This window comes from Triturus cristatus, chromosome 4_1, assembly GCF_964204655.1.
Source record: "Triturus cristatus chromosome 4_1, aTriCri1.1, whole genome shotgun sequence".
Taxonomy (NCBI): Eukaryota; Metazoa; Chordata; class Amphibia; order Caudata; family Salamandridae; genus Triturus; species Triturus cristatus.
Window position 1 is genome coordinate 1,285,653,643 of NC_140585.1, and position 16,718 is coordinate 1,285,670,360.

General features: G+C 44.7%; 1 protein-coding gene across 2 annotated transcripts in view; it reads right to left on the reverse strand.

Annotated features, from left to right (window-relative positions):
* Positions 1 to 1,072: 1,072 nt before the first annotated feature.
* Positions 1,073 to 16,718, reverse strand: part of LOC146856590 (volume-regulated anion channel subunit LRRC8A-like) — a 276,776-nt gene continuing 261,130 nt past the window's right edge. For both annotated transcript variants that reach the window (XM_085650749.1, XM_085650748.1), the window contains one exon: positions 1,073 to 3,391. In XM_085650749.1, coding sequence (XP_085506875.1) covers positions 1,073 to 3,391 — 2,319 coding nt within the window. The remainder of the gene's footprint in view (positions 3,392 to 16,718) is intronic.

Consider the following 16,718-nt stretch of genomic DNA (forward strand, 5'->3'; position numbering starts at 1 on the left):
AACATAACACAACATCTGGATTCTGTATCTGAGTGTGTGCCAACAGTCTTGAGTGAGTGAATATAATAAATGCTTAACACATCCTCCGGATAAGCCTAACTGCTTGATCACACTACCACAAAGAGAGCTGTTAGTGATTATCTAGTTTAGCTTCTGCTATACCTCTGGGCATCGACTGAACTCTGTGCACACTATACCTTACTTTGGTATAATATATACAGAGCCAGCTTCCGACAAATATTGTCTCGCCTTTGAACATTTTGTTAACATATGCTTTCAGGCTTTGTTCTACCTACTTGACTGACATCCTATGAGAGGCCACTTCTCGGGCTCCATGTGGATGCTGAAACTACCTCCAGATGTGCATGCTTAAACTCCCAAATAGGTTCAATTCTGTAAAGCATTAGTAAACGAACCAACATATTAAATATTATTCTATGATTTACATGCTTTCTTTCGCTCTTTTCTGCTTATCACCATTATTTATGCAAAGATCACGTAAACACTCTACTCCAAAACAAGGAACACTGTAACTTAAAATAAAAAATATCAAGACCTTGAAAATGACTCAGACAAACACCCTTAGACATAAGCCACTGGAATTATGTAATTGTGCGGCCGCAGCGATTTTCACATAATTATAGATTTGCCGATTTGCCACATAATCCATCATCTGCCGCATAATCTGCAGATTTTCACAAAACAAATTAGCTTCTAGCTCAAATGGTCCAAAAGTTACTACAGATGCAACAAAACGTGTTGCAGCACAGTGGAAGGCACTTTGCAAATGTTAACTAGTTACATTTGTGTCGCTTATTGCTATATTTGGATGTTAAACTGGTACAGAGGTGCAACTTATGCCCAGACAATGTTAACTAGTTTGAAAAGCACAAAATGATGAATACTAACACAAAATGTGCTGCATTAAGCTACATAATTTGCTTTTTCTCGCCACATAATTTACTCACCCTGCTGCATAATTTGGCCCTCCCCTGCCACATAATTCCAGTAGCCCTGGACATAAGTAATATATTGTAAAGAAAAACAATACAATGTGAAAAAATACTAACCCTCAATGTTGGACTGGTTCGGCACTAAGAAATCTTTCTTGTATACTCTGTGGCAGTGTTTTAAACACTTCTTCTTCAACAATTAATTGATTCCTTTTTAGAAGCCTGCACTTTCCAAGTTCAGGTGGCAACATCCGTAGATTATTAGCATTTATTTCAAGTTGACGGAGTTGTGTCAACTGTCCAATCTCTGGAGGAATTAACGTTAGCTTATTTTGTGAGAGTGTAAGAATACGGAGCTTAGTGCATGTAAACAGCTGAAGTGGTAGTTCATTAACTTTGTTGTGTTCAATTGTGAAATACTGCAGGTCCTGGAGCTGAGAAATCTCTGGAGGAATTTTTGAAATGCTGTTGTATCCTAATTCAAGTTGTCGTAATTTAGTCAGTTTGAACAAGTTCAGTGGTATCTCAGATATCTTATTTTTGTTGAAGTTTAGTGTTTCTAGTGATGTGACTCTTCCAATAAGTGGTGAAATAGCCTCTATTGAATTATAGTTGAGTTTCAAAGATGTGAATTTTCTAAGATTCTGAAAACTTGCAACTTCATTCACAGTTGTGAGATTATTTTCCTTTAAATCCAACTCCTGGAGATTGCTTAGACTAAAGACAGCACTTGGAATACGGTCAAGATTGCATTGTACAAGCTTTAATCTTGAAAGGTTGGTAAGCTTTTTAAAGTTGGCTAAAAACACTAGCTTAATGCCCTGGTTATGTAAACTTAGATGATAAAGATGACTGGCGATGTCAATAACAGCAACAGGCAATTTTTCTATATTTGATCTTATATGAAGGGACTTCAAACCTTCTAAATCACGAAATGACTGCAATGGAATAAGATTTTTGCTGTCAATCTGAAGGTTTCCTTCCAAATATAATTCTCTCAACTTCTTTAATCCATACAGCCATTGGGGTATTTCCAGTGCATTATCAAACCTTACTCGTAATACATACAATGTGTCTTTCAAAAACTGAATGGCTTTTGCCTCCATCTTCACAGTGCTATTTAAAATCCACAGCTCTCTAAGCAAAGTTAGCTTTGATATGAGTGGTTCTAAGGTTACATCTTTAATTAGTTCCAGCTTCAACACTTCCAAATTAAATAACTCGTACATGGCCGAAGGAATTCCTGGCAACATAAATAGATGCAGTTCACTTTTGCCATTGGCATTAACAATTGTGCGCTGTAAAAGCTTTTCTTGATTCCATTCATAATTCAAATGTATCTGTAGCAGCCTGTTTTCACTGACATCTGAAAGGAATATAGCAAACTTTCTTGCATATAATGTATCATACTGATCGATTAAGTGCAACAAAAATGCAAAATCATTCTTTACATCAGGAATATCATTAATATCAGATTCTTCTCTGACATCTTGAAAAGAATATTCTTTAAGTTTGTAGAAGAAAATCCAATATAATGTATACAAGCAAACAAAATTGTATAAAATTATGACTGCAATGTAGGCATATGAGAGCATTGTAAACATTCTTAACAAGCCATGAAGGCAGAAGAATTGTGAAAAACCAGTAACATACAGGTTATCAATGCAACCAATAATATAATTCATTTTAGGAGTTAAGACAGCAACGTAACAGAGGATAACAATAGCTTGAGTAAAGCGCAAGATAGTTTGCCTCGTGTACATACTGTACAGAATGTCACCATTTTCAGTGTGTATTCTAAACTTTCTGACTTTTTCAAATAAAGCTTTGGCTTGTTCCCCTTCTTTTTTATCTAAGATGGTCACAGCCTGGCTCCCAAAAACACCTACAGCTCCTTGGGTCTTGGAAGTTGATTTGGACACAGATAATTGATCTTCATTTAATGGAAACTTGGTGCTCTGGCTTTTGGTTAGTGATGTTACAGTAGGTGGTGTAGGATCTACATGTTTTAGTTCACTTGGCAAACTTTCATCTTTCTTTTTTGATGAAACTCTTGTAATCTTTCTGATATCAGAATGTTCATACACTGTTTCTGATAGTGCTTTTGTGGTCCATGGTGAATCTAAACATTTCACCAGCACAGCAGTAAAATGTTCAATTTTTGAACTTGTACCTGGAAATTTGAACCAGAAATTAGAACAAGCCATGAAGATGAGTGAGTGCAGAAGAACCATGTATGGAAAGTATTTGGAGTACCATAAAGTTGCTGTATCGTAGCACCACTGATCAACCATATTATACTGTTGCCGTTCCAGGAGAACCCTAGGATTTGCATTTGTTTTATACAGTTTCGCCAAAAAAGTTGCATTCCATGACATAGTATCAATTTCAAATCCATATGGCATTGGGATGCATATAATTCTTGTTGCAGAAGACATCTACAAGAAAGAATGAAGACAAGCATTCAAAATTAATAATATATTCCACAAATTAGTGCTTAAAATAACAACCACACATGCACTGAGAAAGACAAACAGAATAAAACCTTATTTAGGAATCGAGATAATAAATCTCGAAGTGCACATTTTAGATTTGAAAAGTTGAAATCATGCATTTTCAATTCACATGGTCAACACAGCATTTGTGTATTTGTTACAAAACATGATTAGAATAGACTAGTGACAATCTCTTTAGTTGCGTCTTGCTGCCTACCTATCAGTGGGAAAAACCCAGGCAGAAATCATAACCCTTTCTACACTTATCACTATCATTTGAAGATCTATTGAACCTAAACAAAGAAAGGAAGACAGTGATGAACCATTAGGAGGGGCTGTGTAATTTACAAGCAACTAACACCTCACATATACATTGTGAATCTGTTAACTTTCATCTTACTAATCACTTCCCCATGTTTGCAGCCACCTTCTCAAATATCCCATATAGTTTCATCCAAACCGTCAACGATTTATTTCATCCTACGTGCCTAGGAATAGTACTACCCTAAGTCTTCTACAATTATAGGGAACATGGCAATCTGATTCGAGAGAAAGAGCCCTAAACAATGCCTCTATGGGCTATATAGCACATACTTAGATCTGCTGTGTTTGGTATACCAGCAGATGCACTTCTAGTCTGAGGAAACCACTCCTATTGTTTGTTGTTACTTTCATACCATCCTTTCTGACTTACAAGCAGCCCACACCAGCCTCACCAATCTCATGGCCTAATGCCACTCCTTTAAGACCTGATAGTGGCAGTAATACATGAATGTATTTATGACAATAAGACATCAAAAACAGTAACACTATGAAAAACAACAGCAATGCAGAACAAGTAAGTGATCCACGTAGACAAATATTTGCTGTTGTCCTCAGCAATAGGTATAAAGTGAGCAAATAAATGATAATGCCTTATAGAAGGTCAAGTTAAGTAACGGGGAAGTAAGTAACTTAAACACAGTGGGTGATGAGAGTTGTGTTTTTTCACTTATACACTAAATATGCTGCTGATAGATGAATCAGTTTAATCAAGCAAGGGAAGATTTAGAAAGTCCAGGATAGCTTTCCAGCCATGAATGTCAGAGAGATCTGTAGCTGGCACAACTGATCTGAAATAACTGTGGGAGATAAGTGCCTTCATTTTTAAGAGTAGACAGAGTTGCTTATTAGGGTTGCTTGCTGATTCTGACAATGTGAAGTTGCAGTGGAAGTAAAGGCCTATACACTTGCTGCTTTCATGATGGTAGCTGCTGTACCGCACACCTTGTGTCCCACTGAATCAATTATCTAACTCTCTTTGTCCTGAGGAACTGTAGACAAAGAAGTCGAAGAGTGCAAGTTTTGTGCTTGCTAAAATGACCACTGAATCGGGGGGAGGTTCTTAACGAAGGAACAATGGGTCCTGCTCCGGAGGTCTATACTTTTTCTGGAGCTTTGATGGAGCTGATTTGGCTGCAGCTGGTGTAAGGAACAGCTCCATGGCAAATTTTAATAAAACCAGGACTGGAGGTAGGAGGGGTGTGGTCGCCGCCAGTTGATAAAGCATCTTTAAGACCATAGATATTGATTTTGTCAGGGCAGGCAGTGAAATGTTAAACTTTGATGCCCCTCACACAAGCATCTTTTGAAAACTGTTAATCTCTTTGACTGAAGAGACCCTTGGCTAGGTAGAGTCGGTCAGAGTTAGTGAGCTTTCAGCACTGGAGGAAGAGGTAAAGAGACCTGCGCCTTGACCATCTTCTGGATTCAGATCTGCATGCATGATGCTAACAATGTGTGTGAAGAGGTGATTGTCATGAAGAGGCGTGCTAATACCGATGGCAATGTCTCAAAGGCATTTATGCTCTTTACCTATCATGAGAATTCAGAGAGGGGAGATCTTGATCTTGAAGGAAAAACAAGGTCTCGTTGTCTGAGGTGCTTCCACAGGTTTCTCTGTTAGTTGAAGAGGCACTGGCGAAGAAGGTGGAAGAGGAGCTGGAGGAGGTGGGGGAGACGGAGCAGGTGTAGGAGAGTCTGTAAGATAGATGGGCGACAACGGTGAATATACCCTGGAATATTGAGAATCAGAGGTTGATGGTGAGCGTCTTACCCTCAATTTTCTAACAACAGGTCTGCAGTGTCTAAATGCCGACAGACTTCTCGACGTCAACTTTCCCCTATGCTTTGAAGCCAAAAGTCCTCGACATTAAACTTCTCCTGCGTCTCAATGTCATGGTATCCTTTGAAGTCGATCTCCTATGTCTTGACGCTGAGTGTCACTTCCTATTTGAAGTCGACCCAGCTTTCAACATCGACCTGAAACAATGTTGTTTTGGATGGTGTTCTTACCTTTTGGATCTCCTTCGCCTGGAGTCGTCAGAGGAAGGTGGTAGAGCCCTGGTAGAGGACTGGCCCTCTGCTTGTGCCCATGAGATTTCACCTTCAGACTGCACCTACTGCTGCCTGCGTCGCTCTTCTGTCCCATGAAGGCAAATCTTCTCCCTGTCCCTCCGGGTAAATTTGGAAAAAGTCCTGCAGTGAGAACTCCTGTCAGGGATGTGACTGTCAGGAAGACAGATGATACAGACATCATGTGGTTCTGACTAGGCTTTCTTCCTTCCATAGGCGAGACACTTGTCAAATATGGATAACATTTTATTTGACGTAGGAAAAAACTTTCTGTCAGAAAATGACAAAGATGAAATCTGTTGCGTGAAACAGTTGTCAAAAATTTCCTAAGGAGAATTTTGAGGTAAAATAGACAAAGAAACTGAACTCAGTGTTCCAAGATCCAGATGTACGATGGATCCCGCATTTCCCACGCATGCCTTTACTCTGCAGTCACTACCCCGACTGCGACTATACCACACATTCCTTTACCACTCAAGTCGACATGGCTTGGGGGGGGGGGTCTGGACTTTGGAATAGTATAAATTGCTATTTCAACTCCAGTCAGTGTAACAGTAGGGAAGGTGTTGTACTTAAAATCCAACACCAGTCCAACAACGTGCCCCCTAAAGCAAATCCTTGTAATGACTTGCGTGGTAAAGGTACGCGTGATAATGTTGCAGTCGGGGTAGTGACTGCGGAGTAAAGGCAGATTTTGGTTCTGCATGCGGAGGTAAATCATGTTGCCCCCAAGATCCTGTGACCAGAAGCCGGAAAAAAAGAACTGAAGCATCTGCCACCTGTTGGGCATGATAGGATACTGGTGGGCTGTGAGCTCTTAAAGGTGCAGACACTTTTCTATCTACATAGCTGCAGCTTATAGGGCTGCATTGTCCCTTGCTCCTTCGTCTTTTCCCTTTTTAAAAATGTTTGAGAATGAGATTTAAACTCTCAAATAATGCAATTCCAGTCAATGCGCTTGTTTTTATACATATATTTATTACCTTTTTTAAAATGCAATCTGAAGAAATTGACCAATATAGCCTTCCTTATAGGCTACAATACATCAATGTCTTAAACCCTTCGCTGCCAGGCCTTTACCCCTCCTGTGCCACGCCCTTTTTTGGCTATTTGGGGTAGTGCGCGCTGAGGCCCCTGTAACTTTTTTACCACATAAGGTATCCACGCCAAATTTGCGTCCTTTTCTTCCAACATCATGGGGATTCTGAAGGTACTCAGGGTTTGTGGATTCCCCTGGAGGGGTCACAGAAATGAGCCAAAATACAGCAAAATTTAGTTTTTGGGGGGGAAAATGGGAAAAACGGGCTGCAAATGAAAGCTTCTGGGTTTTTCCCTGCAAGTGTTATCAAAAAAGGGTTTGTGGGGCTTAAATCACAATTTTCCCAGCTTTTAGGGGATACCAGACTTTTGTCAGAAACCCAACATTTATTACACAGTTTTGGCATTTTTCTGGGACATAGCCTATTTTTGCTATTTTTTGTGCTTTCGGCCTCCTTCCAGTTAATGGTAGAAATGGGTACAAAAGCAATAATGGATCCTGGAAAGCTATACATTTTAGAGAAGTAGACAAAATTCTGAATTCAGCAAAGGGTCATTTGTGTAGATCCATCAAGGTTTCTTTATAGAAACTAACAGTTAAATATAGGATAAATTGAAAATTTGTTGAAAAAAAGCACCTTTTGTGTCAACGTTTTCACCTGTAACTTCTTGTAATTATCACACAGCTCTTTGAAAGCAATGTACCGTTACATCCGCTGGACATTACTGGTTGTGGGGATATATAGGACTTGTAGGTTCACCAAGAACCCGACGAACCCAGAGCCAAAAACTGAGCAGCAACTTGCAATGGTTTTTTATTATGTACCGGGTATATAGTAATTATTCTGTAAAAATGTGTACATGGAAAAATCGGTATAAAAGACACCTATGTATTTCTGAAATGGGAACACAATATAGAGTTTAGAAACAGTAGATATTTCCACATTTCCGAATTTGGGAATACTCATACTAGCATGAGAATTATCAGTCATTTTTTAGAATGACTTCTTCTTTACACAATGTCTTTCATTTGGAAGGCAGAAATGCATCGAAAGTCAATAGGTAATAACAGTTCCTTTACAAATCTGAATTACCCTAAGTCTCCCGATAAAAATGGTACCTCACTTGTAGGGGTAGGCATAGTACCCACGACAGGAAATGGCTCAAAACCCAACGTGAACACACCACATTTTCACAATGCAAAATTACCCAAAGTGCCTAGCTGTAGTTTTTTAACCCTAGCTCTGCCGGCACCTAGGGAAACCTAGCAAACCTATACATTTTTGAAAACTAGACACCAAGGGGAATCCAGGATGGGGTGACTTGACTGCCTCCCACCAGGTTCTGTTACCCAGAATCCCTTGCAAACCTAAACAATTGCCAAAAAAAACACTTTTTCCCCACATTTCTCTGGTGGAAAGTTCTGGAATCTGCATGGATCCGCAAATTTCCACCCACCCCGCGTTCCCCAAAGTCTTCCGAGAAAAATGGTACCTCACTTATGTGGGTCAGCCTAGTGCCCGCGACAGGAAATGGCGCAAAACGCAACGTGGACGCACCTCAATTTCGCTGTGAAAAATAACCCTTTTTTGGCAAAGTGTCTAGCTGTAGTTTTTGAACCATAGCTCTGCCGGCACCTAGGGAAACCTAGCAAACCTATACATTTTTGAAAGCTAGACACCCAGGGGAATCCAGGATGGGGTGACTTGACTGCCTCCCACCAGCTTCTGTTACCCAGAATCCCTTGCAAACCTAAAAAATTGCCAAAAAAAAAGCATTTTCCCCACATTTCTCTGGTGGAAAGTTCTGGAATCTGCGTGGATTCACAAATTTCCACCCACCCCGCTTTCCCCAAAGTCTTCCGAGAAAAATGGTACCTCACTTGTGTGGGTCAGCCTAGTGCCCGTGACAGGAAACGGTGCAAAACGTAACGTGGACACACCTCAATTTTGTAGCGAAAAATGACCCTTTTTAGGCAAAGTACCTAGCTGTAGTTTTTGAACCATAGCTCTGCCGGCACCTAGGGAAACCTAGCAAACCTATACATTTTTGAAAACTAGACACCCAGGGGAATCCAGGATGGGGTGACTTGACTGCCTCCCACCAGGTTCTGTTACCCAGAATCTCTTGCAAACCTAAAAAATTGCCAAAAAAAAGACTTTTCCCCCACATTTCTCTGGTGGAAAGTTCTGGAAACTGCGTGGATTCACAAATTTCCACCCACCCCGCGTTCCCCAAAGTCTTCCGAGAAAAATGGGACCTCACTTGTGTGGGTCAGCCTAGTGCCCGTGACAGGAAACGGCGCAAAACGTAACGTGGACACACCTCAATTTTGTAGCGAAAAATGACCCTTTTTAGGCAAAGTACCTAGCTGTAGTTTTTGAACCATAGCTCTGCCGGCACCTAGGGAAACCTAGCAAACCTATACATTTTTGAAACCTAGACACCCAGGGGAATCCAGGATGGGGTGACTTGACTGCCTCCCACCAGGTTCTGTTACCCAGAATCCCTTGCAAACCTAAAAAATTGCCAAAAAAAAGACTTTTCCCCCACATTTCTCTGGTGGAACGTTCTGGAATCTGCGTGGATTCACAAATTTCCACCCACCCCGCGTTCCCCAAAGTCTTCCGAGAAAAATGAGACCTCACTTGTGTGGGTCAGCCTAGTGCCCGCGACAGGAAACGGCGCAAAACGTAACGTGGACACACCTCAATTTTGTAGCGAAAAATGACCCTTTTTAGGCAAAGTACCTAGCTGTAGTTTTTGAACCATAGCTCTGCCGGCACCTAGGGAAACCTAGCAAACCTATACATTTTTGAAAACTAGACACCCAGGGGAATCCAGGATGCGGTGACTTGACTGCCTCCCACCAGGTTCTGTTACCCAGAATCCCTTGCAAACCTAAAAAATTGCCCAAAAAAAGACTTTTCCCCCACATTTCTCTGGTGGAAAGTTCTGGAATCTGCGTGGATCCACAAATTTCCACCCACCCAGTGTTCCCCAAAGTCTTCCGATAAAAATGGTACCTCACTTGTGTGAGTCGGCCTAGTGCCCGTGACAGGAAACGGCGCAAAACGCATCGTGGACACACCTCAATTTCGCAGTGAAAAATGAACCTTTTTTGGCAAAGTGCCTAGTTGTAGTTTTTGAACCCTAGCTCTGCCGGCACCTAGGGAAACCTACCAAACCCACACATTTCTGAAAACTAGACACCCGGGGGATTCCTTGGAGGTATGGCTTGCGTGGATCCCCCAACGTTTCCTTACCCAGAATGCCCTGCAAACCTCAAATTTAGCCAAAAATTCACCTTTTTCACACATTTTTGTGTGGGAAAGTTGTGGCATCAGTGGGCTGACACAAATTTCCTACCACCCAGCGTTCCCCCGGGTCTCCCGATAAAAATGGTGCCTCACTTGTGTGGGAGGCCCAAGTACCCGCGACAGGCAAGGGCCCACAACGTAGTGAGGTGACATAATAATTGCCTACCTCAAAATGACCTGGTTTTGCACGGGGGGTCACCTGGGTTTTTGGCCCAGTGCTTGGAGGCCACCTAGGGGAACCTACCAAACCCACACATTTCTGAAAACTAGACACCCGGGGGATTCCAGGGAGGTATGGCTTGCGTGGATCCCCCAACGTTTCCTTACCCAGAATGCCCTGCAAACCTCAAATTTAGCTGAAAAAATCACGTTTTTCACACATTTTTTTGTGGGAAAGTTGTGGCATCACCGGGCTGACACAAATTTCCTACCACCCAGCGTTCCCCCGTGTCTCCCGATAAAAACAGTGCCTCACTCGTGTAGGAGGCCCAAGTACCCGCGACAGGCAAGGGCCCAAAACGTTTGAGGCGACATGAAAATTGCCTACCTCAAAACGACCTGGTTTTGCAAAGGGGGTCACCTGGGTTTTTGGCCCGGTGCTCGGTGGCCACCTAGGGGAACCTACCAAACCCACACATTTCTGAAAACTAGACACCCGGGGGATTCCAGGGAGGTATGGTTTGCGTGGATCCCCCAACGTTTCTTTACCCAGAATGCCCTGCAAACCTCAAATTTAGCTGAAAACAATCACCTTTTTCACACATTTTTGTGTGGGAAAGTTGTGGCATCACCGGGCTGACACAAATTTCCTACCACCCAGCGTTCCCCCGGGTCTCCCGATAAAAACGGTGCCTCACTCGTGTGGGAGGCCCAAGTACCCACGACAGGCAAGGGCCCACAACGTAGTGAGGTGACATGAAAATTGCCTACCTCAAAACGACCTGGTTTTATAAGGGGGGTCACCTGGGTTTTTGGCCCGGTGCTCGGCGGCCACCTAGGGGAACCTACCAAACCCACACATTTCTGAAAACTAGACACCCGGGGGATTCCAGGGAGGTATGGTTTGCGTGGATCCCCCAACGTTACCTTACCCAGAATGCCCTGCAAACCTCAAATTTAGCTGAAAAAATCACCTTTTTCACACATTTTTGTGTGGGAAAGTTGTGGCATCACCGGGCTGACACAAATTTCCTACCACCCAGCGTTCCCCTGGGTCTCCCGATAAAAACGGTGCCTCACTCGTGTGGGAGGCCCAAGTACCTGCGACAGGCAAGGGCCCAAAACGTATTGAGGCGACATGAAAATTGCCTACCTCAAAACAACCTGGTTTTGCAAGGGGGGTCACCTGGGTTTTTGGCCCGGTGCTCGGCGGCCACCTAGGGGAACATACCAAACCCACACATTTCTGAAAACTAGACACCCGGGGGATTCTAGGGAGGTATGGCTTGCGTGGATCCCCCAACGTTTCCTTACCCAGAAAGCCCTGCAAACCTCAAATTTAGGCAAACAAATTCACCTTTTTCACACATTTTTGTTTGGGAAAGTTGTGGCATCACCGGGCTGACACAAATTTCCTACCACCCACCCAAAAAATCCCTGGTGTTTAGTGGGCTTTCTGCCCCCCCCGGAGGGGCAGATTAGGGGCCAATGCCCCATCTGCCCCCCGGGGGGTGGGGGCAGAAAGACTGTAATAAATGGGGGTGGGGTGGTGGCAGGGGCCAGCCTGTTTTGGGCAGCCCCACCCCTATTTTATTTTTTTTACAATTCCCTAGTGTCTAGTGGTCTTTTTGCCCCCCCGGGGGGCAGATTGGGGGCCAATGCCCCATCTGCCCCCCAGGGGGGGCAGAAAGGCTGTAATGGTGGCGGGTGGGTGGGGGCATTGGCGTGCCCGTTTCGGGCAGCCCCCACCCTAAAAAAAAAATGAAAACAAATCCCTGGTGTATAGTGGGCTTTCTGCTCCCCCGAAGGTGCAGATTAGGGGCGAATGCCCCATCTGCCCCCCAGGGGGGGCAGAAAGACTGTGATTATTGGGGGGTGGGGTGAGGGCATGGGCCTGCCCGTTTTGGGCAGCCCCCACCCCTATTTTTAGGAAAATTCCCTGGTGTCTAGTGGTCTTTCTGTCCCCCCGGAGGGGGGCAGATTGGGGGCCAATGCCCCATCTGCCCCACGGGGGGGCAGAAAGACTGTGATTATTGGGGGGTGGGGTGGGGGCATGGGCCTGCCCGTTTTGGGCAGCCCCCACCCCTATTTTAATTTTTTTGAAAATTTCCTGGTGTCTAGTGGGCTTTTTGCACCCCCGGGGTGGCAGATTGGGGGCTACTGCCCCCATCTGCCCCCCAGGGGGGGCAAAAAGACTAAATAATGCCCAAATTATTTGGGGGGAGCAAAGGCCCTTGCCCAAGGGGCCGCTCCCCCCTCCCTGGTGTCTAGTGGATGGATCCCTGCTTGGGGAACGCCCTCCTGTGGCGATCCCCAAGCAGGGATCCACTGGGGAGGGGTACAATTGGAAAGGGGAGATTCTCCCCTTTCCAACGATACCTCTCCCGTCTTTCTACGTGCTCAGGGGGCTGAGATAGCCCCCTGAGCACGTACAAAGTGAAACCTGAAATGAGCCTCTTGGCTCATTTCAGTTTCACTTTCACTGTAATGACGTCGGCGCGACGTGCGTGCAGATCGTCATTACAGTGAAAGGGAGGGTGGCCTCGGGAGCTGGGGAAGCTCTTCCCCAGCTCTCGAGGCTGTTTGCAGTAAAAGGGAATCCCTCTGGTGCCCGCACCAGAGGGATTCCCCAGGGAATGCCTCATGACGAGCCGGACTCGTCATGGGCACAGCGCGACTGTGCTCCATGACGAGTCCAGCTCGTCATGGGCACACAAGGGGTTAAGTGCTTCTCCTGGCCTTATTGAAGAAAGTTGAACATCTACAATTAAGATGATATATTGTAAAGAAGTGCTCCAGGATCCCCGCACAAGAGTGGGACTATTTATTGCTTATGACTATCAATGGAGATCCCCTGAGAGAGAAACAATGGGGAATATTTACAAGCCCCTATCGTCACCACAAAGTCAGTTTTTACTACGTTGTGGTGGCGATAGGGGATTTGCCTTATTTACAAGGCATCATTAAGCCACTTATTGTGGCTTAAAGCTGCCTTGTAAATAAGGCTCTCTTTCACGCTATACTTAGCGTGAACAGAGGGGGCAATGGGTGTTGCTGTGGGCGTTTCACCGCAACACCCATTGATTTTGACGTTGCCCCATATTTACAAGTGTGGCGTAAATATTTGGTAGCGCTAAAATTAAGACCAGGGAAAAACTGGTCCTACCCTGGCGCAACGAGGGTAAATTTTTAATTTCTCCTTGCTTTTGCTGTTTTCATGTGTGCTGCGTTGTGCAGCACACATTTAAACAACAAAACACCATTGATTGTTAATGTGCAGGAAGGTGTCTCTTCCTGCACATAAACAATAATTAAAAAAATGATGTTTTGCAACTTCTATGTGTGGTGCATTAAGCAGCACACATAGAAGTTACCAAACACCAGTTATAGATTGTTTATGTGTAGGAAGGGACACATTAAAGGGGGCCTGCCTTGGTGCTGGGCAGCTAAGTTTAGCGCCAGCACAGGGTGAAATGCAGGACTGCACCATATTGTTGTAAATATGGTTCAGCCCTGCATTTCAGATGTGGTGGAGCGCGGCGTTAAGCCAAGAAGGCTAACACTGCGTTCTGTCATTTCTACTGTAAATATGCCCCAATGTATCTTCAGACACGAGACAACAAGAAAACCCTAGAAAGCAGGATTGTTCCTAGACTTTCGAGCGCCACTGTTATAGTATACAATGAGGAACAGACAACTTCCATAGCCTAAACTACAGTTATATTCCAATGCAGAGAAATCTTTCACCCTAACTGAAAAAGTTCTCATGGCTGTGCAGCCAGACAATTTGAAGGGACAGTCACTGGCACAGAGCAAACAGATTATCATAGTTTTCCCATCAACTATATTAGAGATAGCCACTAAAGCAGCATTTCTACTGCAGGTGTACCACCAATGTGATGGGTGCTGTGAACTTTGACACAAAATTCTAGTGATATAAAATTTGAGCATGATCCTACACCCAAAACACAGTAATTCTTACAATATCAGCAGGTGATACCACAAACTCCTCACACTCTACCCATACATGAATGTAAGAGTGTGTTCTACACGGACATCTCTGCACAGCCTGCGACTGGCACTATACAAGAATACTCCACAACTTGTGTTGCAGTTCAGGGAATTCTCCAAGATGGTCACTTCAAGGCGCAACAAGCTCACACTAAAATGCAGGGGGTTCAACTGCACAAACAAATAAGTTATTTACCTTTGATAACGGATTATCTGGTAGAGATTCTATCTAGCTGCAGATTCCTTTCCTTTGAATTTCCCAGGCATCAGGCTGGATCCGGAAACTTTTGCGTAGCTATACCCTTTGGGAGGGACTTCGGGTGGCTCCATTCGGCTCCATGTGACGTCATCGGTAGCGTCAGTTATGACATCACGGTGCCTACATAGGCGCCACCCAGGCGAGCAGACGTCAGTACTTTTCATATTTTCCACGTCAGAAGCGCAGAGCCACGAAGTAACTGATGTAATCATATGCAAAACTAGGGCCCTGAAAGGGGGAATAACCCTAGCCCTACAATATCAGTCCGCAAAGCAGGGAGGCATGGGTGGGGTTGTAAGGAATCTGCAGCTAGAGTCTCTACCTGATAATGCGTTACCGAAAGGTAAGTAACTTGTTCAACTGATAGAGACTTCTACCTGCAGATTCCTTACCTTTGGCTCAGATACCCGAGCTATACCATCCCGGCGGTGGGTTGCAAACTCAATTCCTAGACTAAAAGGTCTAGCACGACTGAACGGGCAAAATGTCCATCCCTGAGTACTTGCTCATCAAGGAAGTGAATCATTTGCAAACGTGTGCAAAGATGCCCACGTCACTGCCTGACAGATGTCTTGGACTGGGACAACCCGAGCCAAGGCCGTAGTCGCAGCCCTTTCCCTGGTGGAATGGGCTCTTAATCCCTCAGGGGGCTGCTTCTTTGCCAAGGAATTACAAATCTTGATGCAGAGAATAACCCACCGTGAGATGGTCCTTTTCTGCACTTCCCTTCCCTTCTTTGCTACCACGTACCCCACAAAGAGTTGGTCATCCACCCGGAACTCTTTTGTGCGGTCAAGGTAGAATGACAACGCTCTTTTTGGGGTCTAGTCGGTGGAGACGCTACTCTTCCTTAGAGGGATGCAGAGGAGCAAAGAAGGTGGGCAAAGTGATGGACTGGCCCAGATGGAATGGGGTCTCAACCTTTTGCCAAAAGGATGCCCTGGTGTGAAGTCCACCTTGTCCGGAATAGACATAAGATAAGGAGGCGAGCTGGATAACGCTTGCAACACACTCCGGGCTGATGTAAATGCCACTAAGAAGGATGTTTTGATGGTCAAAAGCCGGAGGGGACAATTGTGCAAAGGCTCAAAGGGAACACACATCAGGTAAGTGAGGACCAAATTAAGGTCCCACTGTGGCATGACAAAGGGCATGGGTGGAATCAAGTGAGCCAGCCCTTTTAGAAATCTATTTACAATAGGAGACTTGAAAAGAGAGGGCTGGTCTGGCAGCTGCAAAAAACACAAACAGAACAGAAAGGTAACCCTTGAGAGTTCCCAAAGCAGAGCCCTTCTGGGCAAGGGTTAGAATGAATAAAAGGACAGTAGAAAGAGAAACAGAAAGATGATCAACAGACCTTTCTATACAGCATAATACAAATTTCTGCCAAAGGCAGGTGTATACCGTCTTAGTAGATGCCCGCCTGGCCGCCAGAATAATGTTACGGACCTCAGGAGGAAGGTCAAATGCTATCAACTGTCGCCGCTCAATCTCCACGCATGGAGGCGCAGAGTTGACATGTTGTCCCTGGCTAGGAGTAGTATGGGTGAAAACGAATACAACAGGCCTGAACACCACTCGCGAGAAAGGCGTCGGCGAGCGATAACCGCCTTGGAAACTCCAGCGTGCAGTACTGCTGACACTGAGCGCTCTCTTCAGGGCGAACAAATCTAGCCAAGGTTTTCCCCACTGCTGAAAGAGACCTTCAGCCACCTTCGACTGGAGTGGCCACTTGTGATCAGCTAGGCATCGACGGCTGAGTTTGTACGCCTTAGCGTTCAGAGAACTTGCCAGGTGTTGAATCCCCCGGGGTTATGCCCTGCTGTTTCAGCCATGTTCAGAGACGCAAGGTCTCTCGACAAAGAGTCCATGACCCCACCCCGCTTGTTGTAGTACCACATGGCGGTGGTGTTGTCTTTGAACACCTGCACTAGCTTCTCCTTGACACAGGGAAGAAATGCTTTCAATGCCAACCAAATCGCTCAGGGCTCCAACAAATTTATGTGGAGCTCCGACTCCACCGGAGACCAGGGTCCCCTGATCTCCACCTCTCCCAGATGTGATACATCTGTCAGAGATCTGGTTAGGG